This window comes from Convolutriloba macropyga, chromosome 11, assembly GCF_964194025.1.
Source record: "Convolutriloba macropyga chromosome 11, txConMacr16.3, whole genome shotgun sequence".
Classification (NCBI taxonomy): domain Eukaryota; kingdom Metazoa; phylum Xenacoelomorpha; order Acoela; family Convolutidae; genus Convolutriloba; species Convolutriloba macropyga.
Window position 1 is genome coordinate 34490471 of NC_134478.1, and position 20965 is coordinate 34511435.

The 20965-nt window shown below is 37.8% G+C and overlaps 2 protein-coding genes across 2 annotated transcripts in view; one reads left to right on the top strand and one right to left on the bottom strand.

The window, feature by feature from the left end:
* LOC142349596 (uncharacterized) overlaps window positions 1-10101 on the bottom strand; it is a 57237-nt gene extending 47136 nt beyond the window's left edge. The window contains exons 1-8 of the mRNA XM_075401277.1: window positions 9751-10101; window positions 9620-9688; window positions 9201-9275; window positions 9014-9131; window positions 8826-8941; window positions 8184-8269; window positions 4095-4207; window positions 49-348 (exon numbers count right to left, since the gene is read on the bottom strand). Coding sequence (XP_075257392.1) covers window positions 49-348; window positions 4095-4207; window positions 8184-8269; window positions 8826-8941; window positions 9014-9131; window positions 9201-9275; window positions 9620-9688; window positions 9751-10004 — 1131 coding nt within the window. The 5' untranslated portion in view covers window positions 10005-10101. The remainder of the gene's footprint in view (window positions 1-48; window positions 349-4094; window positions 4208-8183; window positions 8270-8825; window positions 8942-9013; window positions 9132-9200; window positions 9276-9619; window positions 9689-9750) is intronic.
* LOC142349203 (palmitoyltransferase ZDHHC3-like) overlaps window positions 1-20965 on the top strand; it is a 335645-nt gene that overhangs the window by 103047 nt on the left and 211633 nt on the right. The gene's annotated exons all lie outside the window — the stretch shown is intronic.

Consider the following 20965-nt stretch of genomic DNA (forward strand, 5'->3'; position numbering starts at 1 on the left):
AATTGGACACGATTTTTTTACAATTTGTTGTTCAAAATAATAACCAACCTGAGTGATAGCTGTATTAGCAGACATGAAGAGGTAAGTCAAAGTGGCCATGGATACCAGCGAGAGCAACAACTGGGACAGCAAAAGCGATTCAGCCGACGAATCAAGGATAAAGAACGCACTCATTACTGCAACTACAGACAGACAGAAACCAAACACTCTCAGCCTCTTTTCCGCTGTCTTTTTGTCACCCCACCCAGAGTTGTTATCTTCCGAGTTATATGCAAACTTCAGGAGTTCACAAAAGGGAGAGAATGAGAGCAGAACGAAAATGAGAGCCTCCTCACATATCACATGCATCTAGAACAAATAACATTGAACTTCGGCACTCATGCGGATGGAATTCTTTTTTACAAGTTCTCTGTTTCCAATAAAATGCATCTTCATGTTTGTCAAAAAATATTGTAATTATAAAGCTGCAAAACCATTTCTGGGCAAATTTTTTGACGATGATGTCTTTGATTCATTAGCTGCTACTTTTAAATAAATGTTCTAAAAATTTTAAAAATCTCAAGCACCCAGGCAAAATCAAATCACCGATACAGCTAAAAATAGTTTTGATCATTTATCAGTTTTTTTTTATTAAATATTGCTCATGGTAGAGCTAGCTAAATAGCCATTATCGACATTTTCTTCAAAATTCGACGATTTCTGTTGTAGATTGAAGTAAACGAAAAGAGTGATTGCCATTCTGTGAAAAAGTGGATTTATCGTCATTTTTGTACTTTATAAAATAGATTGGATATAAAAGCGTAGTTGTTAAAAGATTGGAAAATAACCAAATGCCTAATTGCTCTCGACATATTCTCGAAATCATGAGTAAAATCTAAGAAATTCCAAACTCCCGCAACTGACTACCAGGCGATCTCTTTCCTTCTATGTCCCGAAAAACGATTCAACTTGAGAAACAAGAAAACTTGAAATCTTCAAACTAAAAATCTGCTGCTTTAAAATGGTCAGAAAAAAGTGGAAACCAACAGCACTTTTGTTTGCCCCCACGAACCAAGTAAAAACAATACATTAAAAAATCAACAGCTATTATACAAAGAACTTTGTTCAGGTCATAAAGCCTAAAGAACAGGTATATATTCCCAAAAATTTGAGATAAATAATCATAATAATCAACAAAAAACCATATTATAATAAAAAAGCAATTTGAAAAACTCTGCGAAAGAGCAATAAACCAAAAAATGGATAAAACAGAAGGAATTAATCAAATTATTCAATATACTAAGGAAAATTTTGGTAACAATCGTTTCAAAATCTAACTAACAGAATCTCATTTTGGACCTCTATTGACCCAAAAATTGCAAACGACCAAATTGCAAACTAGATAAAATATAGCCGGCAGATTGCCGGAAAATAGCCGCGATAGACGCTAGGAGCCTTCCATGAATTGAGACAACTAAAGAAACAAGATAGGCAGATTGACCAAAAGTCCTTTAGTAGACCACTAGATTTTTTGGGTTAGATACGTACTGTCATTTTTATGATACACATATTTTTATACGGAAAAAGCCCTAAGAGCTTTTGCAAAATTGATTTTCGAAATCAAAAACTCAAGACTAATACTCAAGAATTAGGGCATATAAGTTTGGCACTACTTAGATGCACACTATTGATCATTAATTAGTAGATGTTCAAAAATTAAAGTTCCATAAGTGAGTTCAGAAGCTATTTTTTGAGTGAGGTAAGTCACTCAATTGACCTAAAAGCAGACATGACGTCACGAACACAAATTTTAACTGCAAAGCAGTAGCATTGAAGTCATTGAAAGTCAAATACGAAACAAAAATCTGTTAGACGAAGCAATAATAGTCGCATGGTGGAATTGCTGACGCGGCTATTAAAAACCAAAAACAAAGGCTAATTTGCAACATTTTAAAAAATGGAGAACCGCCTGATGAAAACCTCGAATGACTTCCTGTGCAAGTTTGCAGGGTGCAATTGACTCACAAGGAGCTTTATTAGTGGTTAATATAGACATGTTGAGACCTAAAATTTTTTTTAAAAAAAATCAATTTCGGTAGTTTTCAAGTTGGCTAAATTTCGCTAGTTGGCAATTCGTGTAAGTAGTAAACTGAGTTCAGGTCCTAAAATGAGTGAAATTAATTGTGAAAATTTAGATCACGCAGAGATCAAGAACATAACCAACTAACGTCAGGCGAATTGCCGTCAACGTGGCTGGCTTTGTCAGTTGCTTTGTGAATTAAGCTGATGAGCAGCCAGCTTCGTCAGTAGCTAGCTGCGGCTTAGGGAGCTCAGCTTAAGATTAATTGATATTGAGGTGGAGTACAGCGCGGGTTGTTTGTATACGGGGGTCGAAATTGCAGGGTTAAAATAGGAATGAGGTAATGATATTGGACGAGTGGGGAGAGGGGAATGCGTCAATTTCTCATGAATTTCTCTTTGCGACTTCATGCCCTCTGTGCATTACCTGTTTATCCCGCTCTCGAGGACCAAAACCAAACGGTCAGACAAACTATAAGAGATCAACAAGACTAATAAACTTGCCACCAACTCGTTTGCGAACAACTAAAAACGGATACTCCAGTTTAAAACCGACTACCGTCCGATGTCAGTTTGCTGTGTGGAATTAACTCTTAAGGCGACTTAAAAAACATTATTACAGGTTTATAGAGACAGTTGTTGAGACTTAACGTGAAAAAAGAAACCAGTTTCCCTAGTTTTTCAAATAGCATTTAATGTAAGAAGTAAACTGAGATCAGGTGCTTAAATGTGTTCAGGTCCTTTGTGAATTAAAGCAATTTAGTTCACCCAAAAAAAACAAGAACATGCCCGAATAACGTCTGGTGAAGTGCCGTCGGAAGAAATCCGAGCGGTTGGCTTTGTCAGTAGCTAGCTGCGTCTTAGAGAGGGTAATTTAAGATTAATCGATATTAATTGCAAGAATGAGGTGGAGTTGAACGCAGAATGTGTTTGTGTCGAACTTGAAGGGTTACGACAAGGCGGAGTGGAGAAGGCTCCATGAATTGATGCCTCCTCAACAGTTTCGTTGAATCACGTGATTAGAGACTAGTAAGGCGTAAGGCTGTAAGAGAAGTGCTCAGCAGATTAAGACCGTAAGTCGGTAGTATGAAAAATAGCTTAGTATAAATTAATACCAGCAACTCTAACAATTTTTCAATGAAACTATGTTTTTATTACAATTTGACATCAAAACAAATGAAAACATTGAGCCAGCCAGGAGAAATCTAGAAACATAACCGAATAACGTCGGGCGAATCCGGCTCTCAAACGACCGGAGAGCGGTTGGCTTCGTCAGTAGCTAGCGAGCTTAATTGGTATAGTGAAGCTAGCTTTAGCTTAATTGAAGGGGCGTGAGGTGAGCGCAGCGGGGGGAAAAGTGCACCGGGGGGCTGATGGGGTGGGGTGCAACAGTGGGGTGGGGGCATCAGCGGGGGGGGGGGGCAACGATGGGACGGCGGTTTTTGGCTGCACGGGGGTCCTTGCGGCCTTAACGATGTGCAGGGGGTGGAATTCAGGGGGCTGATGTGGGGGGGGGGGGGGGGTCATCCTTTAAGAACCGCCCTTCACACCATTAATATAAGTCTCCAAAACAGTTTCTGTGCGGACGAAAAGTCAAATGGGCAGATGAAAAATCGATCAAGCAAAAAATTGCATAAAAAAGACCTAGGGACTATTATAATTTCTAAACTTCGTTTGGGAGCAAATAATAAAATTGTTACTAACTCCGTTTGCGAGCAATTAAAAACTTTTCGGATACACAGAGATGGCTGGCAGAGCTATTTGGCTTTTTGTTATAATTCAGATGAGAGAGTGTTACGTGTTCCCTCTCGTAACCAATTGTTTATCTTTCTTAAATCAACACAATTATAATAGTTTAAATATTATCCTTTTTTCCTTTTCCCCCAAATTTTCCTTATTTAATATTTTTCCGAACATAAACCTGAAGTTTGCTGAACACTTTTAAAACACATGCGAAACAGAACTGCGCGAGCCTTCTTGTTTGTTTCAAATGGCAACATTATAGTAATAAAACGTCAATTTGGTGAATAACTAACCACGTTGTGTTCGAAGCTCACTTCGGATGCCGAGAGGAGTGCTAACAAGACAGGGCTCACAATCAAACAGAAGACTGCAAATACACCCTCCCCCACAGATATGATGACAGAATCTGTTACAAAGACAACGTGAACAGCTATATGAAATTCGCTCAATAGTAAATAGTATACGCATTCACTCTAACCATTGACCAATTTAATCAACTTATTCCGGAAGAATTGCGTTCGTAGGACATAATTTGTCCACAATACGTCGTCGTGTAAAATACAGCCGGCAGATTACCAAATAATAGCCGGCAAATACCGCGTAAACGTGTACTAACAACAAGTTGCCGAAACGATACAATGTGTAACAATGCAATGTTCAATACAATGTTCTGATCTCAGTTGCAATATCTGATTCAAATAAATTAGTTAAGACGGAAAAATTGGTCAGATGAAAAATCTGCACTAACGAGATAACATTTAGAACCACAAGGACTAAAACAATTACTACAAACTTTGCTTGAGAGCAATTTAAAAACACAGCTGGCAGATGGCCAGAAAGGATCTGCGATAGCTTTGTAGACCTCTCAAAAAGAATGAAAAAAGAATGAAGAGAAACTTTTTCTATTAATTGTTGAGACCTACAAGAAATCTAACTCGATTTTAAAGAAATTAGAAAATTATTCCGATTTACAATAAATTGGAACATAACCGACTAACGTCGGGCGAATTGCTCTCAAATGGCTGGCAAGCAGTTGGTTTCGTCAGTAGCTACGAGGTTTAGGGAGGCTAGCTTTAACTTAATTGAAGGGCGATGATGGCGAGGCAAACAATTTAGAAAGGGGCACAATCTAGAGAAACATTTACGCGGCAAAAACTTCCGATTGGGCAGGGGTTCGACCCTGCGACCTCTCGGATGAGAGTCAGTAACATTAACCTCTACGCTACACGATCAATATACAACAATAGCTTAAAATTGCAATTATTTTTTGCAACAGACTTAATCTTCAAATTCGTTCAATTCAAAGAGCGCCGCGATACAACTCAAATTCTTCGAGTTAAAACAATGAGAAGGCCGATAGCAACAAGGTATTGCAGCTATTAATAACATTACCCAGTCTAAGATTCAGTTTATGAGTAGTAGAAATCACCGATAACACCGATAACACACCGTTTTTAGGATCTAAGCTCAGGTGTGATCAAACAATTGCTCAAGTAGGAAAAAAAATACGAAACCAACATTTTGATTGAGTTTTACAGGCGACTTACTTCTTAATTTGCATTTACGTTCTAGCAAATGAAATCTGAAAAAAAAACAACAGACGAACGTCGGAAGAGTTTCCCAAACGACTAGTGGGATCTGTAATCTATTACAGCTCATAAGGCTTCAAATGGCGTCATTAGAACTTATTACATACCACTGCCACTACTAAGATTTAAAGTGGAAAATGACACCAATTTGGGCACACTTTTCATGTTACTTTTAGCAGTAAACTTCTGTCAATTGAGTTCAACTGTCTGAAATTTAGAACGAAAGAAATTTAGATCAATCAAAACGCAAAATTCACGGGCGTAAAAGTCACTCGAAAATACGGAACGGTCAAGCAAAAATTTTCCAAAAATGGACAAATTTCTCTCAAGCGTCAATTGGTGGGGGTTCCAATTACAGATGGCGTTAATAAAGGCTAATGATTTCATTAAAAGGGTTAATGACTTCAGTTCAGTTAAGTTGCTTAAAATTCTGAATGAAAGCAATTTATAATGCATGACAAGAAGTCAAGGGCGAAAAGCTCAATCGAAAAGTTAAACTGGTTCTACAAATTTCGTTGCAAGGAACAGCCGGACTACAACCGTTTCTGCAAAATTGGTTTGAGAGCAGTAGATTAGTATCAATTTATAAGCAGTTGAAAAAATCTTAAAATCTACAAATTCAACATATTTGGTTATTCGTCGAACGTCAACATACAAACATAGCCGGGGAAATTGCCAGAAAATAGCCGCTTGATGCACAATAGGATTGAAACAGAAGAAAAAGAGAAATTGACCAAATTTTCTTTTCAGTCTCAAAACGTTCTAATTTGAGGTGCAGTTTCAGTTAGATTCTTAAACTATACTTAATACAGCTTCTAAACTGAAAACTACTAAACTTTAAAAAATGTCAGCTAGCAATTACTCTAATGAACTTTGATAACGTAATGCACTATGACTTGATGACAGAGCTTTATCGGTTTATCCCGTTTCTTTTGATTTTGCTCTTTTGCCTTTGACTGTATGTATTCAATACATTGCTTAACTCAATACGTGAAAGAATCTTAAATCCATTCAGTAAAACAGTGTGTGAAGCAAGTCAGAAATCATTTGGGATAATCGTGACTTATGTAAAACGAAAAATGTGATCAAAAGGTAAAGCGAATTAAAAAAACATAGCAGGACAAGTCCTGGCCTACAATTCAAAGAATTTTCATAAGTCCTGGCCTACAATTCAAAGAATTTTCATTGATTAAACGAAAAACTAGACCTAGAAGGGACTATGAATGGATTAAATGGAAAGCCGTTTGGAAAAAACTCCGACGAAAAAATCGAAAAAAAATTGTAAAATCAAAGTCAAAACGATGTAAACAAAAAACCACTAGCGAGAAAGCGAATATTTGTTCAAACATCATTTTCCCGCTCTACTTTAAAATTAGAGCAAAAACGTTCACGCCGCTAAATCAGTAGCTTTTTCGCTCCACTTCCTTTTTCGGCGTGACCAAAATCATCACTCCAATTTGACTTCAAAAATCATGAAGATGTGTAACCAGATCTTAAAAAAAAACATAGCCGAAGACTTCCGGAACAAAATTGACTACCCTAACTAAAATAATCTAGAGCTAATTATGCTATTAAACTTAAAAAAACAACAGGCAAAGTAACTATGGAGAAGTAACTGACAATAAAAATTGATAAAGAATCTGATTAAAAAAATTCATTGAGAATTGCGAATCAAAAACAAGTACCTACAAAACCCTTTGGACAAGGTTAGTTATCATTCAATAAACGACTGCCAACTGACAGAAAAAGCGACAAAATAGTGTATATAAGTGAAAACCAAGGAAAAGAAAGACAGGAAGGACGAAGAAAGAAAAAAAATTTGAACATAATTATCCACAAAATGCTAAAAGGCTATTTCCCATCAATTCTTCGGCAAATAAACCTTATTAATGCTTTTTTGCAGGCACTTACTCAACCAACACCTTTTAGGAGCAAAACCAATAAAATAGCTCGAAATTTAAGATTGAACACGAAAAACTATAGCCAGAAGCTTAAACTGAGCAAAAATATTTAAAAATTTAAAACACAGACGAAAATCGACCAAAATTTTCCTAAAATTACTCAATTATCTTTTAAAAAAACAAATCAAAATCAATACCAATTATATCGAAAACCAACCGAAACCACTAAAACAGGTAATTTGAACCACAGAACTCCCAAATGTTGTAAGAATTTGGAAGAATACAAAAACTGCTAAAAAAGCGTTTAACATGGCAGAATGGTAAAGAGCTTAAAATTGAATCGGAAACATCATTGCTTGATTCAGATGTTCAAAAAACTTTCGAACGCACAATTACAGGTTTGGGTACACTTTTGACAAAAAAGTTTAAACTAAACTGCTTTGATAATGCTGCACGTGATCAAAAAAATTTGCTCCCTTTAACAAATTTTTTCACACCTACTTTTCTCTCTCTATCAAAAACATAGCATGCGCAGAAAACCACTCTCTCCTCTCTCAGCTCTTCAGCAGTTCGACCTAAACACTTTGTTTTCACGCATTTCACTTCCTGTTTTAAATACACTCCAAATAAAATTACCGATAAAAAAGACGCTCCACCAATATTCCTCTTCGAGTAGTAAAAAAGACAGCGACGCAATACAATTCAAATTCTTTGAATTATAAAAAAGGAGAGCGACTAAATAATAGCCGTTGAGCGGCTGACGGCGGCTATTAATAATTTAAAAAACGTTCCGCATTGCCTTCAAGAAGTTTATCAAGTTAAGTTTCAAATTCCCAAGAGAAACATTCAATTGAATAACGGAAGTAGATACAAGTTAGTTTATATAACTTACTGTCGTAAGCGAGAAGAGCGTCTTTGTGCATAGGTCCCGCAAAAGAACTTCTATGAGGATAGCAGAACAACACCACAGACATCAGCCTAAACACATATATTGAAAACGGATAGCCTGATATCACTTCTCATTAGAGGAATTTTGATTTTAAAAAAATAGTCAAAACTGTGATAAAGAACATTCAATTAATTTAACAATACACGTATATTAAAAGAAAGCATCTCCCCTAACGGGTCGGTCAACTCGGGGCGGCAAGTCAACTACTATATACATGTAGAAAATATGACAGTAGTCAAACATCAAAGAGAGTCATGTTCAAAACAAAGATAACTTAGGAGGAATGAAAATTAATTTAACTTAATTAACAGAACAAATTACTACACAGTCGCATAAGAGGATAAGATAACTTATTCATTTGTGTTCCCATTCATAGACGAGAAAAGACGCACCCGAGCCACGACCACTTTACGCTCCCAAATTTTTAAAAAATAATACCAATTAAGTCTAAAAATAAAACCTTTCGGATAGTCATTGTTTCTCAACGCATATGTTTACCAACTGGATGGAGATGGAAACAACCTTGATTCAATTGATCGCAATTCTAGATATTATTACCCTTCAATCACCCAGAACAATGCTTACAGGTAGAGAATAATGAAGTAGTTAGACAATGGTGCTGGCATTGCAGAGTAAAAAGTCCAGCTGAATAATGCGCCTCCAATGCACGGGAAAATTTTCATCAGAGTGACTTCCAATGTCTAAAATTACTCAATGTGATTTGAATGCAAAAACTGAGCTCCTTTTAAAAGACGGAAAAGTAACAGACTAACCACGGCAGTCTCTTTGTCATCTTCAACAACTGAATCCAGCGTTAGGTGAACTAAGACGTTGAGGCCGACGAATACTCCAATGCACAGCAGATAGAAAAAGAAATGATACCACGAGAGACTAAAACGTGTCCAAGTTAATTTGGTTTCTCGTGAACAATAATTGAAATTAAAAATTGCGAACACTTACAATACGAGAGATCCAAATAGAAACACTGATAGAGAAACGGAAAGCAGGGTCATCACATGCAGCAACAGGCTAGCCCTAAAAGTAGTAGTGCAGGCTTTAGGGATTCATATACCCATTGGTTTGCAACCAAATATTGAGTTAATGAATTTCAGTTTCAGTTTTTTCAAGTTTCCGACTTCGGTTGCATTCGCCGCAGCAGCAGTTGATTATCCAAGTACAAGAGTCCCCTTCGCTGTATTTCTAGTACTTCTAGTAAAGAACAGTTGGATCTGTTTTGGATTTCGTGCATTTCTTGTTCAATTGCTCTTGAAATATTGTTTAGGAATGCGGTTCTTATAAAGAATTCTCCGTTCATAGTAAAAGAAAAAATTGCATCAAAAGTCAAGACGTTTCATGTGAAAATTTAGATGTGCACTAACCCTTGTGGCTCATCCAAGCACAGAAAAATTGCGACAATTTGAAGAGAGAGAAATGGGATAACCAATATCCTGAAAAGCAAAAGATTGTTTTAAAATAGTCTGACACGCAGCGCACAATTTTTCAAGCTAACCATGGGGATGCAAGTGCAATTAAGAGTACGCATAGCGGGACACCAATCGTCAGCAGTACCGGCAGGTGTCGAATAGTAAGTCCGACAGAGAAATCGGCAAACTGAAGAGCTACATTTGCTTCACTAGCAAAATGCTCTTCGATATCTTTTCTGTCAAAAATTTGTTCTCTGAAGGGTGTCTCGATTATCGCTTTGCTGGCGCCAATGTGACGTTTTTTCTGCTTAGAGGCAGCCCGTGGCTTTGAAGCCACCATTTTGAAACGTACAAAATTGAAATCTAAGCAAGCGATTCTGAAATACAAAAGGCAGTGGCAAGTTAAATTTGAGACTGCCCAGGTTGAGGTGCCATCCGGAAATCTCGGGTCAGACAAAGTCCAACGCCCAGGGTGTGTTCCCAGACCAAAATTACAGAGTCCGGGATTTGGTTCGAGAGCACAATAGTATGATCAGAGGTCACTTCGTTCTGGGGATGGTATGATCAGAGGTCACTTCGGTCTGGTGATGGTAAGATCAGAGGTCATTTCAGGATGGGAATGGTCTGATCAGAGGCGGATTCAGGCGCACATTAGTCTGATCAGGAGTGACTTTTGAGCGCACAATAGTCTGATCAGAAGTGATTTGGAGCGCACAAGTCTGGTCGATGGTCTGGGCCATGGTCACACAATCGTCTCGACAATGGTCTGATTTTTGTCTGACCAGAGGTCATTTCCGTCTGGAAAGGTCTGATCAGAAACAGTTAGTAGAGCAATTTAATCTCTTCAGATGATACTTTCTTAAATATGGACTTGCTAAGGTACATAAAATTGGTACGCCGCTTCGGCTTGTTCTGTCAATACCCGGTAGCAGTTACGAGAACCTCAATAAATTTCTCTTTCGTGAAGTTATCAGGTGCAAATATTGCGACTAACTCGAAAGACGCCAGAGCAGCTCTGGAGGCTACCAAATTGGATGAAGATGAGCTAGTGGTATCTCTCGATGTAAAAAGCTTATACACCAATGTACCGGTTGGAGGCAATTGAAATTGCGCTTAAAGAACTGTACTCCAGTGACGAGGTACCTGCGATTCCGAGGTCAGCTATGAAGAGCCTTTTGAGACTAGCCGTAACGAATGTTCACTTTAAGTGTAATAAAATGTGGTACACTCAATCCGACGGTTTAGCAGTGGGTGCTTCGCTGGCGGTAATTTTGGCAAATTTGTGGATGAAATCCTTTGAAAAATCTTTGCAGAAACCAAAAAAGGGAATGGAGATCAAAACTCCTGACACAAAGGTGATATGCATTGACTGTAACCGACGCGTTACTTTCCGAGGGAAAGGCGTCGAGTGGGAATCATGCAAACACTGGTTTTACACAAGATGCCAAGTTATCACTGACACAGAATATCAGACCTTGCAGGAAATTGTTTGGATCTGTTCCTATTATGCAGAAAAAGGGAAAAAAGAGGACAAACTGGAATTGAAATTATTCAAGAGGTATGTGGCTGACATAGTGTGCACGGTAAAGGGGAACCCTCTAGATTACCTTGAGTATGCAAATTCTCTTCACAAGAACTTACAATTCACTCTTGAGACACCAAACGGAAGTGGAGACCTGGCATTCCTAGATCTAAACATAAACCTAAACGAAGATAGAAAAGTCAGCTGTCATTGGTATCAAAAATCAACTGATGCCGACATACTCCTAAACCTCCGTAGCTGTGCACCGTTACAACATAAGAGAAATGTGATTCAAGGGACTGTGCATAGGATCTTTAATGCGACCAGTGACTGGCAATCCTTTGATGTAGCTCTTAAGAAAAATCAAGAGATCTGGACTGAAAATCAATACCCAACGGAGTGGTCCTCCGGTATTGTTAATGAGACGTTGGATAAAATAATCACGAAGGAAAAGGTCACAGCAAAACCACCCCAAAATGAACAACATCTTAAAAAAGTTAAAAGTCTTAACAATAGGGAGCCTAGACCTAGGCTTTTTGTTCAATACAGAGGAAATATCACGCAAAATTTTGCAAGTAGGCTGAAAAAATTGTGTAATATTCAAATCATTTTCACAACAAGAAAGCTAAGAATTTGCTTGCCCACCCTGAAATCACCTTTTGATAAGAATCTGAAATCCCATGTGGTATATAAAGTTACATGTAATGGATGCATTTCCATCTATGTTGGCCAAACCAGCCGACATTTTACCACTAGAATTTCAGAGCATCAAAAGAAGGATTCCCCTGTTGGACAACACCTTGTTGAATGTTGTCGTACAACGCATAACGTAGAATGGGAGATTCTTGATGCATGTCGCGGGGTTGAGAAACTAATGACGATAGAAGCGATCCACATCAGAAAGCTGAAACTGCAATTAAATACGAGCGACGAGTGTCGGGTGCGGGAATTGAACTTGAATTACTATTTCAAATACAAAAATTTGACTTTCGAAATTCAAAAAATATTCTGGTACATGTTAATTCGAAATTCTGTCAACCCCCAAAAATTAAAAAATAGAAACAGAGAGCAATGAATGTAAAAACCCTTTTTCAGGTATGGAAAGCATTATACTCGGGATTTTCGTAAAATCCGGAATAAAAAATGAATTGATTTTAGTGTAAAAAGCGAAAATAAAATGTAAAGGTGATTTTAACTGTAAATAATTTCAAATTCGATGTTATTTTAATTCATTTCTTAGAATTATAGTCAAAGACAAGTTTATATACTTTGTAAATGGCTTCATTTAATTTTTAAACCTGACGATGAACGCAATGTTCGACATCGTTAGTTTTAGTTATTCAATTTGGGTTTTAATTGACAATTACTTCTCTGATGCTTTCGTCGTGGATGGTCTGACCATAGGTTTTTTTTTGTAATATCCGAGCGCAGTGTACGGTTAATGTTTGTGTTGGGGGTTTTTCTTAAGCACTATAAATCGCGGGATTATTGATGAAATATTTCTAAATCTAAGATCTTAATTTAATTATTACGATGAAAATATTCAAACGGTTTAACACAGAGTGAGAATTATTGATTGGAAATACAAGAAGTTTCAAAAGATGAGAAGATGTAAAGCTATTTAGAGAAAGGCAGCTCAACTATAAGAGGTTTAGTTTCAATATGGTTTTTGGTTTCGGTTCTATCAATAGTTGATTAATCTTAGGTTATTTTTACCCACTTTATTTAATCGCTTTGGGATTTTCTCATAGTTATTTTCTACCGCACGTGTCCTTGTTAGTTTAACTAACAGATAACAGATTTACCTGCCTGACGAATGCCGTCAAGAACAAAGATTGTTGACGTCTCGCGTTCCGTGATATTTCCCATCATTATTTATGATGCTTTCTTTATATTGTGAAAATCCGATTTACTCTTAGTAACCATCTCTTTTTGTTCTCCAATTTATTGTGAAAGTTTCGAATAGTGCGCTCGGTCAATGTGTGTTGTATGAGCATGTCATACATTAAATGGTTTACTACACTCAATGGTTTACTACACTGCCTCCCTCTTAGAAAATTTGAGTGTTCCACTCACTCACAAGCAAGAGTTTCAAAGGTCCATTTTCGAGTTCATATATTTTTGTGCTTTTTAAGTCCCGTACTTGTTATAAATATTAGGAGCCTCCTCGTCTTCGATAATTTTTTTCGCCTGAAGAATAATTTTGAACAAGTCCTCTCGACCACCTTTGTCCGGATGAAAGAGCATTGCCAACATTTTGAAAAATTGCTGAATAGTACTGGCTGTGGCCTCCTGTGTCATGAATAGAAGCTCATAAAAATTTGGAGGTCGGCTGAAGGGGCTCTGCGCGCTGATCACCTCCAGCCTCCTCTGGATGACCTTCTTTGAGGTCTGCCCTGTTCTTACCCTAGTCCATAGCTTTCTGTTATCTATCTTCGCATTCTCCAACTCCCGAGATAAACACTTCCGCTCATCCACCAGAGCCATACATTCTCTTGTCTTTGTTTCGGCTACATTCGTAACCTCCTCCAACTCTTTCTTCAATATTTCAACCTGTCTCCTACAGGACTCACGCTGATTCCCAGCGTATTCAAGCAGTCGTTTGGTCTCAAGCAGTTGGTCACTTTACCTTTGAATTTCAGGTTTGAATTGCCGGAGCTCCTCTTCGTGCCGAACCCTGGCAGCTCCCAGCATTTCGCTGTCGTCAATCTTCTTTTGCTGTTCCTCAACTCTATGATGCATCTCATTTAACTCCATAACACTAATTGCGATTCTATCCACTATATTGGGCGGTTGCAGCTGGGTCAATGGCACCACGTGTTTTTTATTTGAGGTTACTCCAACAATCCGATACATTTGGTGCCTGACTATTGATCTGACCTCGAACAACTCGGCTAGAAAGTAGCAAAAATCGCCGACTTTTGGTTCTACCATTCCTACATATCTTACACTTAAATTAATCTAATGTTTCAATCTCAATTTCTATCAAATTTGATAAAGATTCAGCTTTTTTTGGCTTTTGTAACTACAATGTTTGTATTACCATCACACCGTTCAACTGTCTTTTTTCTTGTGAATTTTTATTCCGTAGTACGTTGTTTTAGATGATTAAAATAACCTAGTTCACACATTGGGCTAATGAGGTTGCAGTGCATTTACAAGATTGGTGCCACTGCGTAGCAAATCGATTGAAAGAAACACTCGTACCAAACAAAACATGATTTCAGATCCAAGAAAAAATAGTTATCACACTGATGGTTATTTCCCTAGCCACATGCCAGATGTGTTTCACTTCACTACCCAAGTATTCAGAAATTGGCAATTCATGCCACTGCTGGTTGTACTTCAAGTCCGTGTTGAAATACTCTAGAGCCTCATGCTCATATAAACCTCCTTGTCCCAGGAAAACTTCTTTTCCTGTTATCGTTTTTCTCAAATGCTCTAATCTTTGGCCCCTTTTGCTAAGTTCCAAGTCTTTGTCATTGAAAAACCCTTCCATTGACGCGGAAGTTGATCTTTTGACAATAACTCGAACTAGGCATATCATTGGGTTTATTAATCAGTTGTATTCGTCGGCCATATGTTATCTATGACCCATTCTGCAGTTCAAGAGCGTTCGGTTACATGGGGTTGCAATTAATTAGTGTCAAATTTCTATAGAATACTCGAGATAGAAAAAAGAAAAAGGGTTCATGGGTCTAATTCCTTCTGAATGGTTGTCAGAAGACACCCTAATTGGCAAGTCCTTGGTATAAAACTGGTTTTCGACAACATGTACAATAACTTTAGGACATAACTATTTATAACCTATGGACATAAAGTATTCCTCCCGCTCTTTTTGCGCATATAGCCAGAGGGTTTTGTTGATATAGAAAATATTGGTGTGAGTTTACATTAATTGGTGTCGTTAAAATCATAGCTTTGTGCAGTTTTTCTATGTGACAATTTAATAACTCTATTTGTTTCAGATTTTCTTACATGCCTCAGAAATCCCACACAAAAAGTTGGTCGAGTTTTTTGTCCCTGAGGTCTGTCTCAGGTTTATCTGTTGGTGAAAAATTTGGTTCCGTGGCCGTCGACGTTTCGTTTGTGTAAAACAAATTTCTGTGGTTTGTTTCAAAAAGATGAAAAATGTCTATCTGTTTTGTCCTGTTTTTCAACTGAACTCCTAAATCTTTTTTTGGTCTAATTTGCTCGTCAAGTACCTTCTGTTTCCAGCGCGGACTATGTTTGCTGTTATCGAGTCTGAAAATTTACATATCATTAAGATATTTGGTTTTTTGTCTTGGTTGAACAATTATTGTACTGAAAATACAATAAAAATATAACCATGTTCCTTCATTTGCTTCCCTAGTTTCAATGAACAAAGTCCCCATGAAAATTTCAGTAATTATCATGAATTTACATTTCTGTTGTTCACCTTTTGGATTGATCCAATCCACGGGGTAGATATAACTCACTCCTTTCTCAGCTCCGCTCTTCATGAATGTTTTTGATACCTTCTGAACAAACTCTGCGTCGGTTCGGCCAACCAACATCTCATTCTGGACTTCTTTAGGAGCATTGAATTCGAAATCACCAAGATCCGGTAACCGTGCTTGGTGTCCCTGCCATATAATTTGGCAGATTGATTCTTTTATTGGATAAATCGTTGGAATTATTTGTGATTTTTCGTTTAAGTAAGTTGCGTTGTCATACCACCCACTTTTTTTCAGCACAGTTACCGTATACGCAGCCTTGTAAATGCAGTATTTTAGTTTACTTACGCTGCTCTCGCTGTAGATGAGTCCTCCTTTGTTTACCTGCTCCTCATTTATATTTGACGTTTCGCATTTCGTCTGTTCCGTCATGGCAAATTTTTGCGTCTGCAGAATGTTCTCAAAATCGTACACCACAATTTCTAAAGATTGTGAAAAACCTAATATACTAACCAATTGAAGAAGTTTTCAGTTCAGCTGCACGTTCCAATGTGGGTTCCACGCCCTCTGCATTTTGTCGTATCACCTTTTTAAAAAAAATTACATCATTATCAAATTTTTTCATCTGAATCGTTATCCTTGAATAAAAAATACTCTTTCAGTTTCTGTGGTCTTGTTATTCCCGACACACTTCTTGTTTGATATCGTCGTTCGGTAACATTTTGCGAAGTAGAAGCCTTGGTTCTATTTGGAAATTCTTCGCCTTCACTTCTTTCAGATGTTGCCGCCAGGCTGTCCCGCTTCTGCTGTGGAAAACTTTGCGCGCAGGTATCTTTGTGTTTCAGCTCTTGTTGTTTGTGTTTTTATTTATTGATTCGCTTGTACTCCCACCCATTGGTGTTTCAAACAATTCGTCCTTGACTGTGTCATTGTGATTTTCACTACTAGGGTTAACTTGACTGATATTCACTTCAAGATTAACTTCTCTTCTTTCTGTGTCGTTCAATTTTGGAATGACTACTTCAATTTCCACAAAATCATTGACCTCCCTAAAGTCATTTCGTGGTATTCTCGGTTCAATCTTTCCCTTCTTAGGTTCTTTTTCTATCAGTGGAATAACTTCTACTGTTAAAACATTTGAGTCGATTGTAGGGGATTTTTTGTTGTTTTTTTTTGTTTTCACATCCTCAATAACAAAGTTTAGATTGTTGATTATTTCACGTATTACTTGCGGTCCACTGTAAAAGGATTTAAATTTCTTTGTCTGGCCAGTATTCATGGTGGGGTTGAATGTGCTACGGTCATAGTAGGTTTTTTGACTTTCTTGCTCCACAGCCATGCTTTCCCGCTGCAGTTCATGGCACGTTTGTAGTTCGTCTTTCAAGCAACCAACGAAATCACTCAAGGTCGAGTAGATTTTGCTTTGAATTGTTTGATACATGCAATCATTCGGCAGCGCGCATGATTGTCCAAAAAGCAGGTAAAAGGGGCTGTACTTGGTAACAGAGTGAATTGACCATCTATACGCCATTATTACTAGCGGAAGGTAGTTGCTCCATGTGTTGTGATGTTCACCCACATATTTTGCAAGACTCTCTTCGATTGTGAAGTTGGTGCGTTCTATCATCGCGTTTCTTGGAGGATCATAAGCTGTTGTTGATGTCCTGTTAATTCTCAGCTCTTTACACATGTTCTTGAAAAGATTCGACTTAAAGCTATTGCCCTTGTTGCTGTGGAGATTTGCCGGACAACCAAACCCTGAAACCCATATGTTTAAAAAGGCCTTAGCTAGCATTGAAGCTTCTTGGTTGCTCATGGGAGTTGCTTGATACCATTTTGTAAACTGATCTCCGATTCACAGAATGTATTTGTTTCCACTTGACTCTGGTAAAGGTCACATAATGTCTAAGGCGACTCGCCAAAACGGGTGACTTGGTTTCCATGTTGTCAGTCTGTGTATGTGTTTCTGGTGTGGAGACTTCTTTTGGCAGCATACTTCGCAGGAACTTACCCACTCCTGAACATCTTTTCTCATCCCTGGCCAGTAGAATTGTTCTCGAACCCAATCAAAAGTCTTGGTCACACCCAAATGTCAGCAATTTTCATGAAGAAAAGGTACAAAATCTTTTAAAAGTGATCTCTGAATGCCTAATTATGTTAAGTTGTTAAATTCGTCAATACGTCTCTGTCTCTTAATTAGATCATTTTCAATTCGTATGTTTCTGAAATCATTCCAAAGTTGCCACAGTGCCCTAGATGCTCCTGTCATGTTTTTCTTTGGGAGCGTTCTCAATCCAGTTTCTTAATATAATGAGGTCCGCTGCATTTTTCCGATGTTCAACTAGTTGTTCAACAGATTTCCCTGACCAGATATTTGTGTCTTCAGTATTTACTTGGTTCACCTGATCGCAGTCTTTGCCTTGGTCTTCAGTCTGTGGAACTCCTGACAGACAGTAATGGTGAAGGATCTCTTTTCTCGCTTTGAGTTTGATTTCAAAATCAAACTTTCCGAGTTTTTCTATCCATCTGGCTAATAATCCGTCTGGTTCTTTAAAACTATATAACCACGTGAGGGCCCTATGATTGGTAACAATTAAAATTTTTTGTCCCAGAAGATAATTTCTGAAGTGTTGAGTGAAATCAACTATTGAAAAATGTTTTTGTTCTGTCGCAGAATAGTTTCGTTGACTTTTGCTGAGCGTTTTGCTTGGGTATGCAATAAATCCTTCACCCCATTGTTGTCTTTGGGAAATAATTGCGCCAATGCTAAACAGAGAGGAGTCGGTGGTTAACGTATAGGGATCCATGTCATTCGGATCACACAAAATTGGTGCTTTCTGTAGTGCTTTTTTAAGTTGTTCAAGTGCTGATTCACACTCTTTGCTCCAACAAAAATGTTCTTTTTTGTTTAATAGCTTATAAAGCGGCTCTGCTATTTTTCCAAAAACATGTATGAATCTGCTGTAAAAACCAACTAGTCCTAATATAGCTCTCAATTCTTTTATTGTTCGTGGGTTTTTCATTTCACTGACTGCCGCTACTTTCTCTGGATCCACTTGTACGCCTTTATTTGATACAATGTGTCCCAGGAATTGAATTTTTTCCTGAAAAAACCTATATTCTGAGCCTTTTATTTTCAATCTAGCGTCTTTAAGTTGTCCAATTACAAGATCTAGACGGTTGAGATGCTCCTCAAAGGATCTACAAAGATGATTATGTCATCCAGATATACTAAAGCCACTTCACAGGAGAGTTCCGCCATGTTAAATTCCATTAAACTTTGGAAAGCTTATGGCGCTGACGCCAAACCCATGAGTAGTCTTTTCCACTTGTAGTGTCCCATTGGAGTTACAAAAGTTGTCACGTTCTGCGACTCTTCATTCAGAGGCATTTGAAAACATCCCGATGTCAAATCGATATTGGAAAAGTAACAATTTCAGTCTAGAGAGTCAATAACGACATTTTTTCTTGGTAGCGGCCAACTGTTTTTCTCGATTTGTTTGCTAAAACCTCTGTAATCTACAACTAGTCTGTAGCTGCAATCTTTTTTTTTCACCAATATTGATGATGCCGCCCAATACGAATGGGTTGGTTCAATCAATTTTGCATCCTCTAGATCTTTGAAAAATTTTTTCATTGCTTTTCTTTTATCAGAACTCATACTGCACTAACTTCTTCTGAACTGCTGGGCATCTTTGTTGAGTTTAATTTGGTGTTTAATTTTCTCACAATATCCTAAGTCATTCATTTGGGAGAAAACCTGTTGATTTCTCATGAACAGTTCCCGTAATTTCTCTTTCTGCTGGTTATTTAGATTAGAACCTTCCAAAATTGCGTGTTTTCCCATTGGAAAAGTTTTCGATGTTTTTGGCTGTTTTTGAATTGAGAAAATTCCATTCACAACTAAATTTTGTTTGTCTTCAAAATAAGTTCCTTTTTTAGTGCTTTTATACACGGTCACTGGTGCGTCCGCTAGATTTAAGACTTTTAATGAACTAGAACCATCTTTCCTTGACATCATACAGGCGGCTAAAAGCAAACCAGTCTTCAGTTCAAAATCTTCAGTTGCTTACACTAATCCTTCTGCTCACGGAATTTCTTCTCCGTTTTTATCAGCTGATCTAATTCTCATTAGACTTTTGTTTTTACTCTGTATATAAATGTTTTGTTCCGCAATTGCAAAAACCTGAACACCTAGCGTTTTCTCTGTGGTAAACGGTATTGAAATTTTAAAGTGACTGCTATATAGTTTCTCTTCGTGTAAGTTCAATACAGATTTATTGGTTTTCAGGAAATCAATTCCCAGCAGACATTCTATACCTTCGTCTGCCGTTATAGCAAATTCTTGTTCAACCTTCGGAAGTCTTGGTTGCAGTTGTACTAACAGCATTACTCTCCCTTTTTTTGACAGTTGAGTTATTGGCTGTTAACACTCGCTTTGTGTATGTTTGCACAATTCGCGGTTTGCCTAGTTCTTCGTATGTAGATCAGCTCAAAAGCGATATACTTCTTCCACTGTCTATTAATCCAAAACATCTGTTCGCATGAAGAATGATAACTGCGTTTAGACAATTAATTGTGTTTGTCGAACAAACTCTAATAACATTACAGTTCGCAGTGGTTTTCTTTTTGAAAGGGCAGTTTCTTTTCAATTGTTGAAAACTTCCACATAGGAAACAATTTCGACAATTCCTCGACATGTGTCCTTCCTGTCCTCAGACTCTGCGTTTGAAACCCTGCCTGTCGTTCCTCCTAGACGGTTCATCTCTTCCGAAAGATCTGTCTCAGTGACTAGGTCCTGGCGTTGAAAATCGCCGCCAATCGTTGAACCCATGATCTTGTTGCTGTCCTCTATCACGTCTGTCGTCACCCCACCGTCCCCGGGAACTACTTCGCTCCCTAGATTGGTTTTGACGGTTTTCTCGCTGTTGGTCATCTACTGACAATCGGTTCACAAGCTTGGTGACGGCCTTCACTAACCCCATCTCTGTCGCCAGTGTAATATTCGTGCACCGTGTACGGTTACGGTTTGGGATGGGGTTTTTTTTAGCACTTCAAACCTCGGGGTTACTGATGAAAATTCTCTAAGTCTAAGACTTTAATTTAATTGTGAAGATGTAAATATTCAAACGGTTTAATACAGAGTTAGAATTTTTGATCTGAAATACAAGAAGTTTCGAAAGCGGCCAACTGGTTTTCTCGATTTATCCTTTTCAAACCTATGTAATCTACAACTAGTCTGTAGCTGCAATCTTTCTTTTTCACCAATATTGATGGTGCCACCCAATACTAGATCTTCGAAAATTTTTTTCATTGCTTTTTGTCTCGCCCCTATTTCATCCCTCATAGTTACTTGATGAT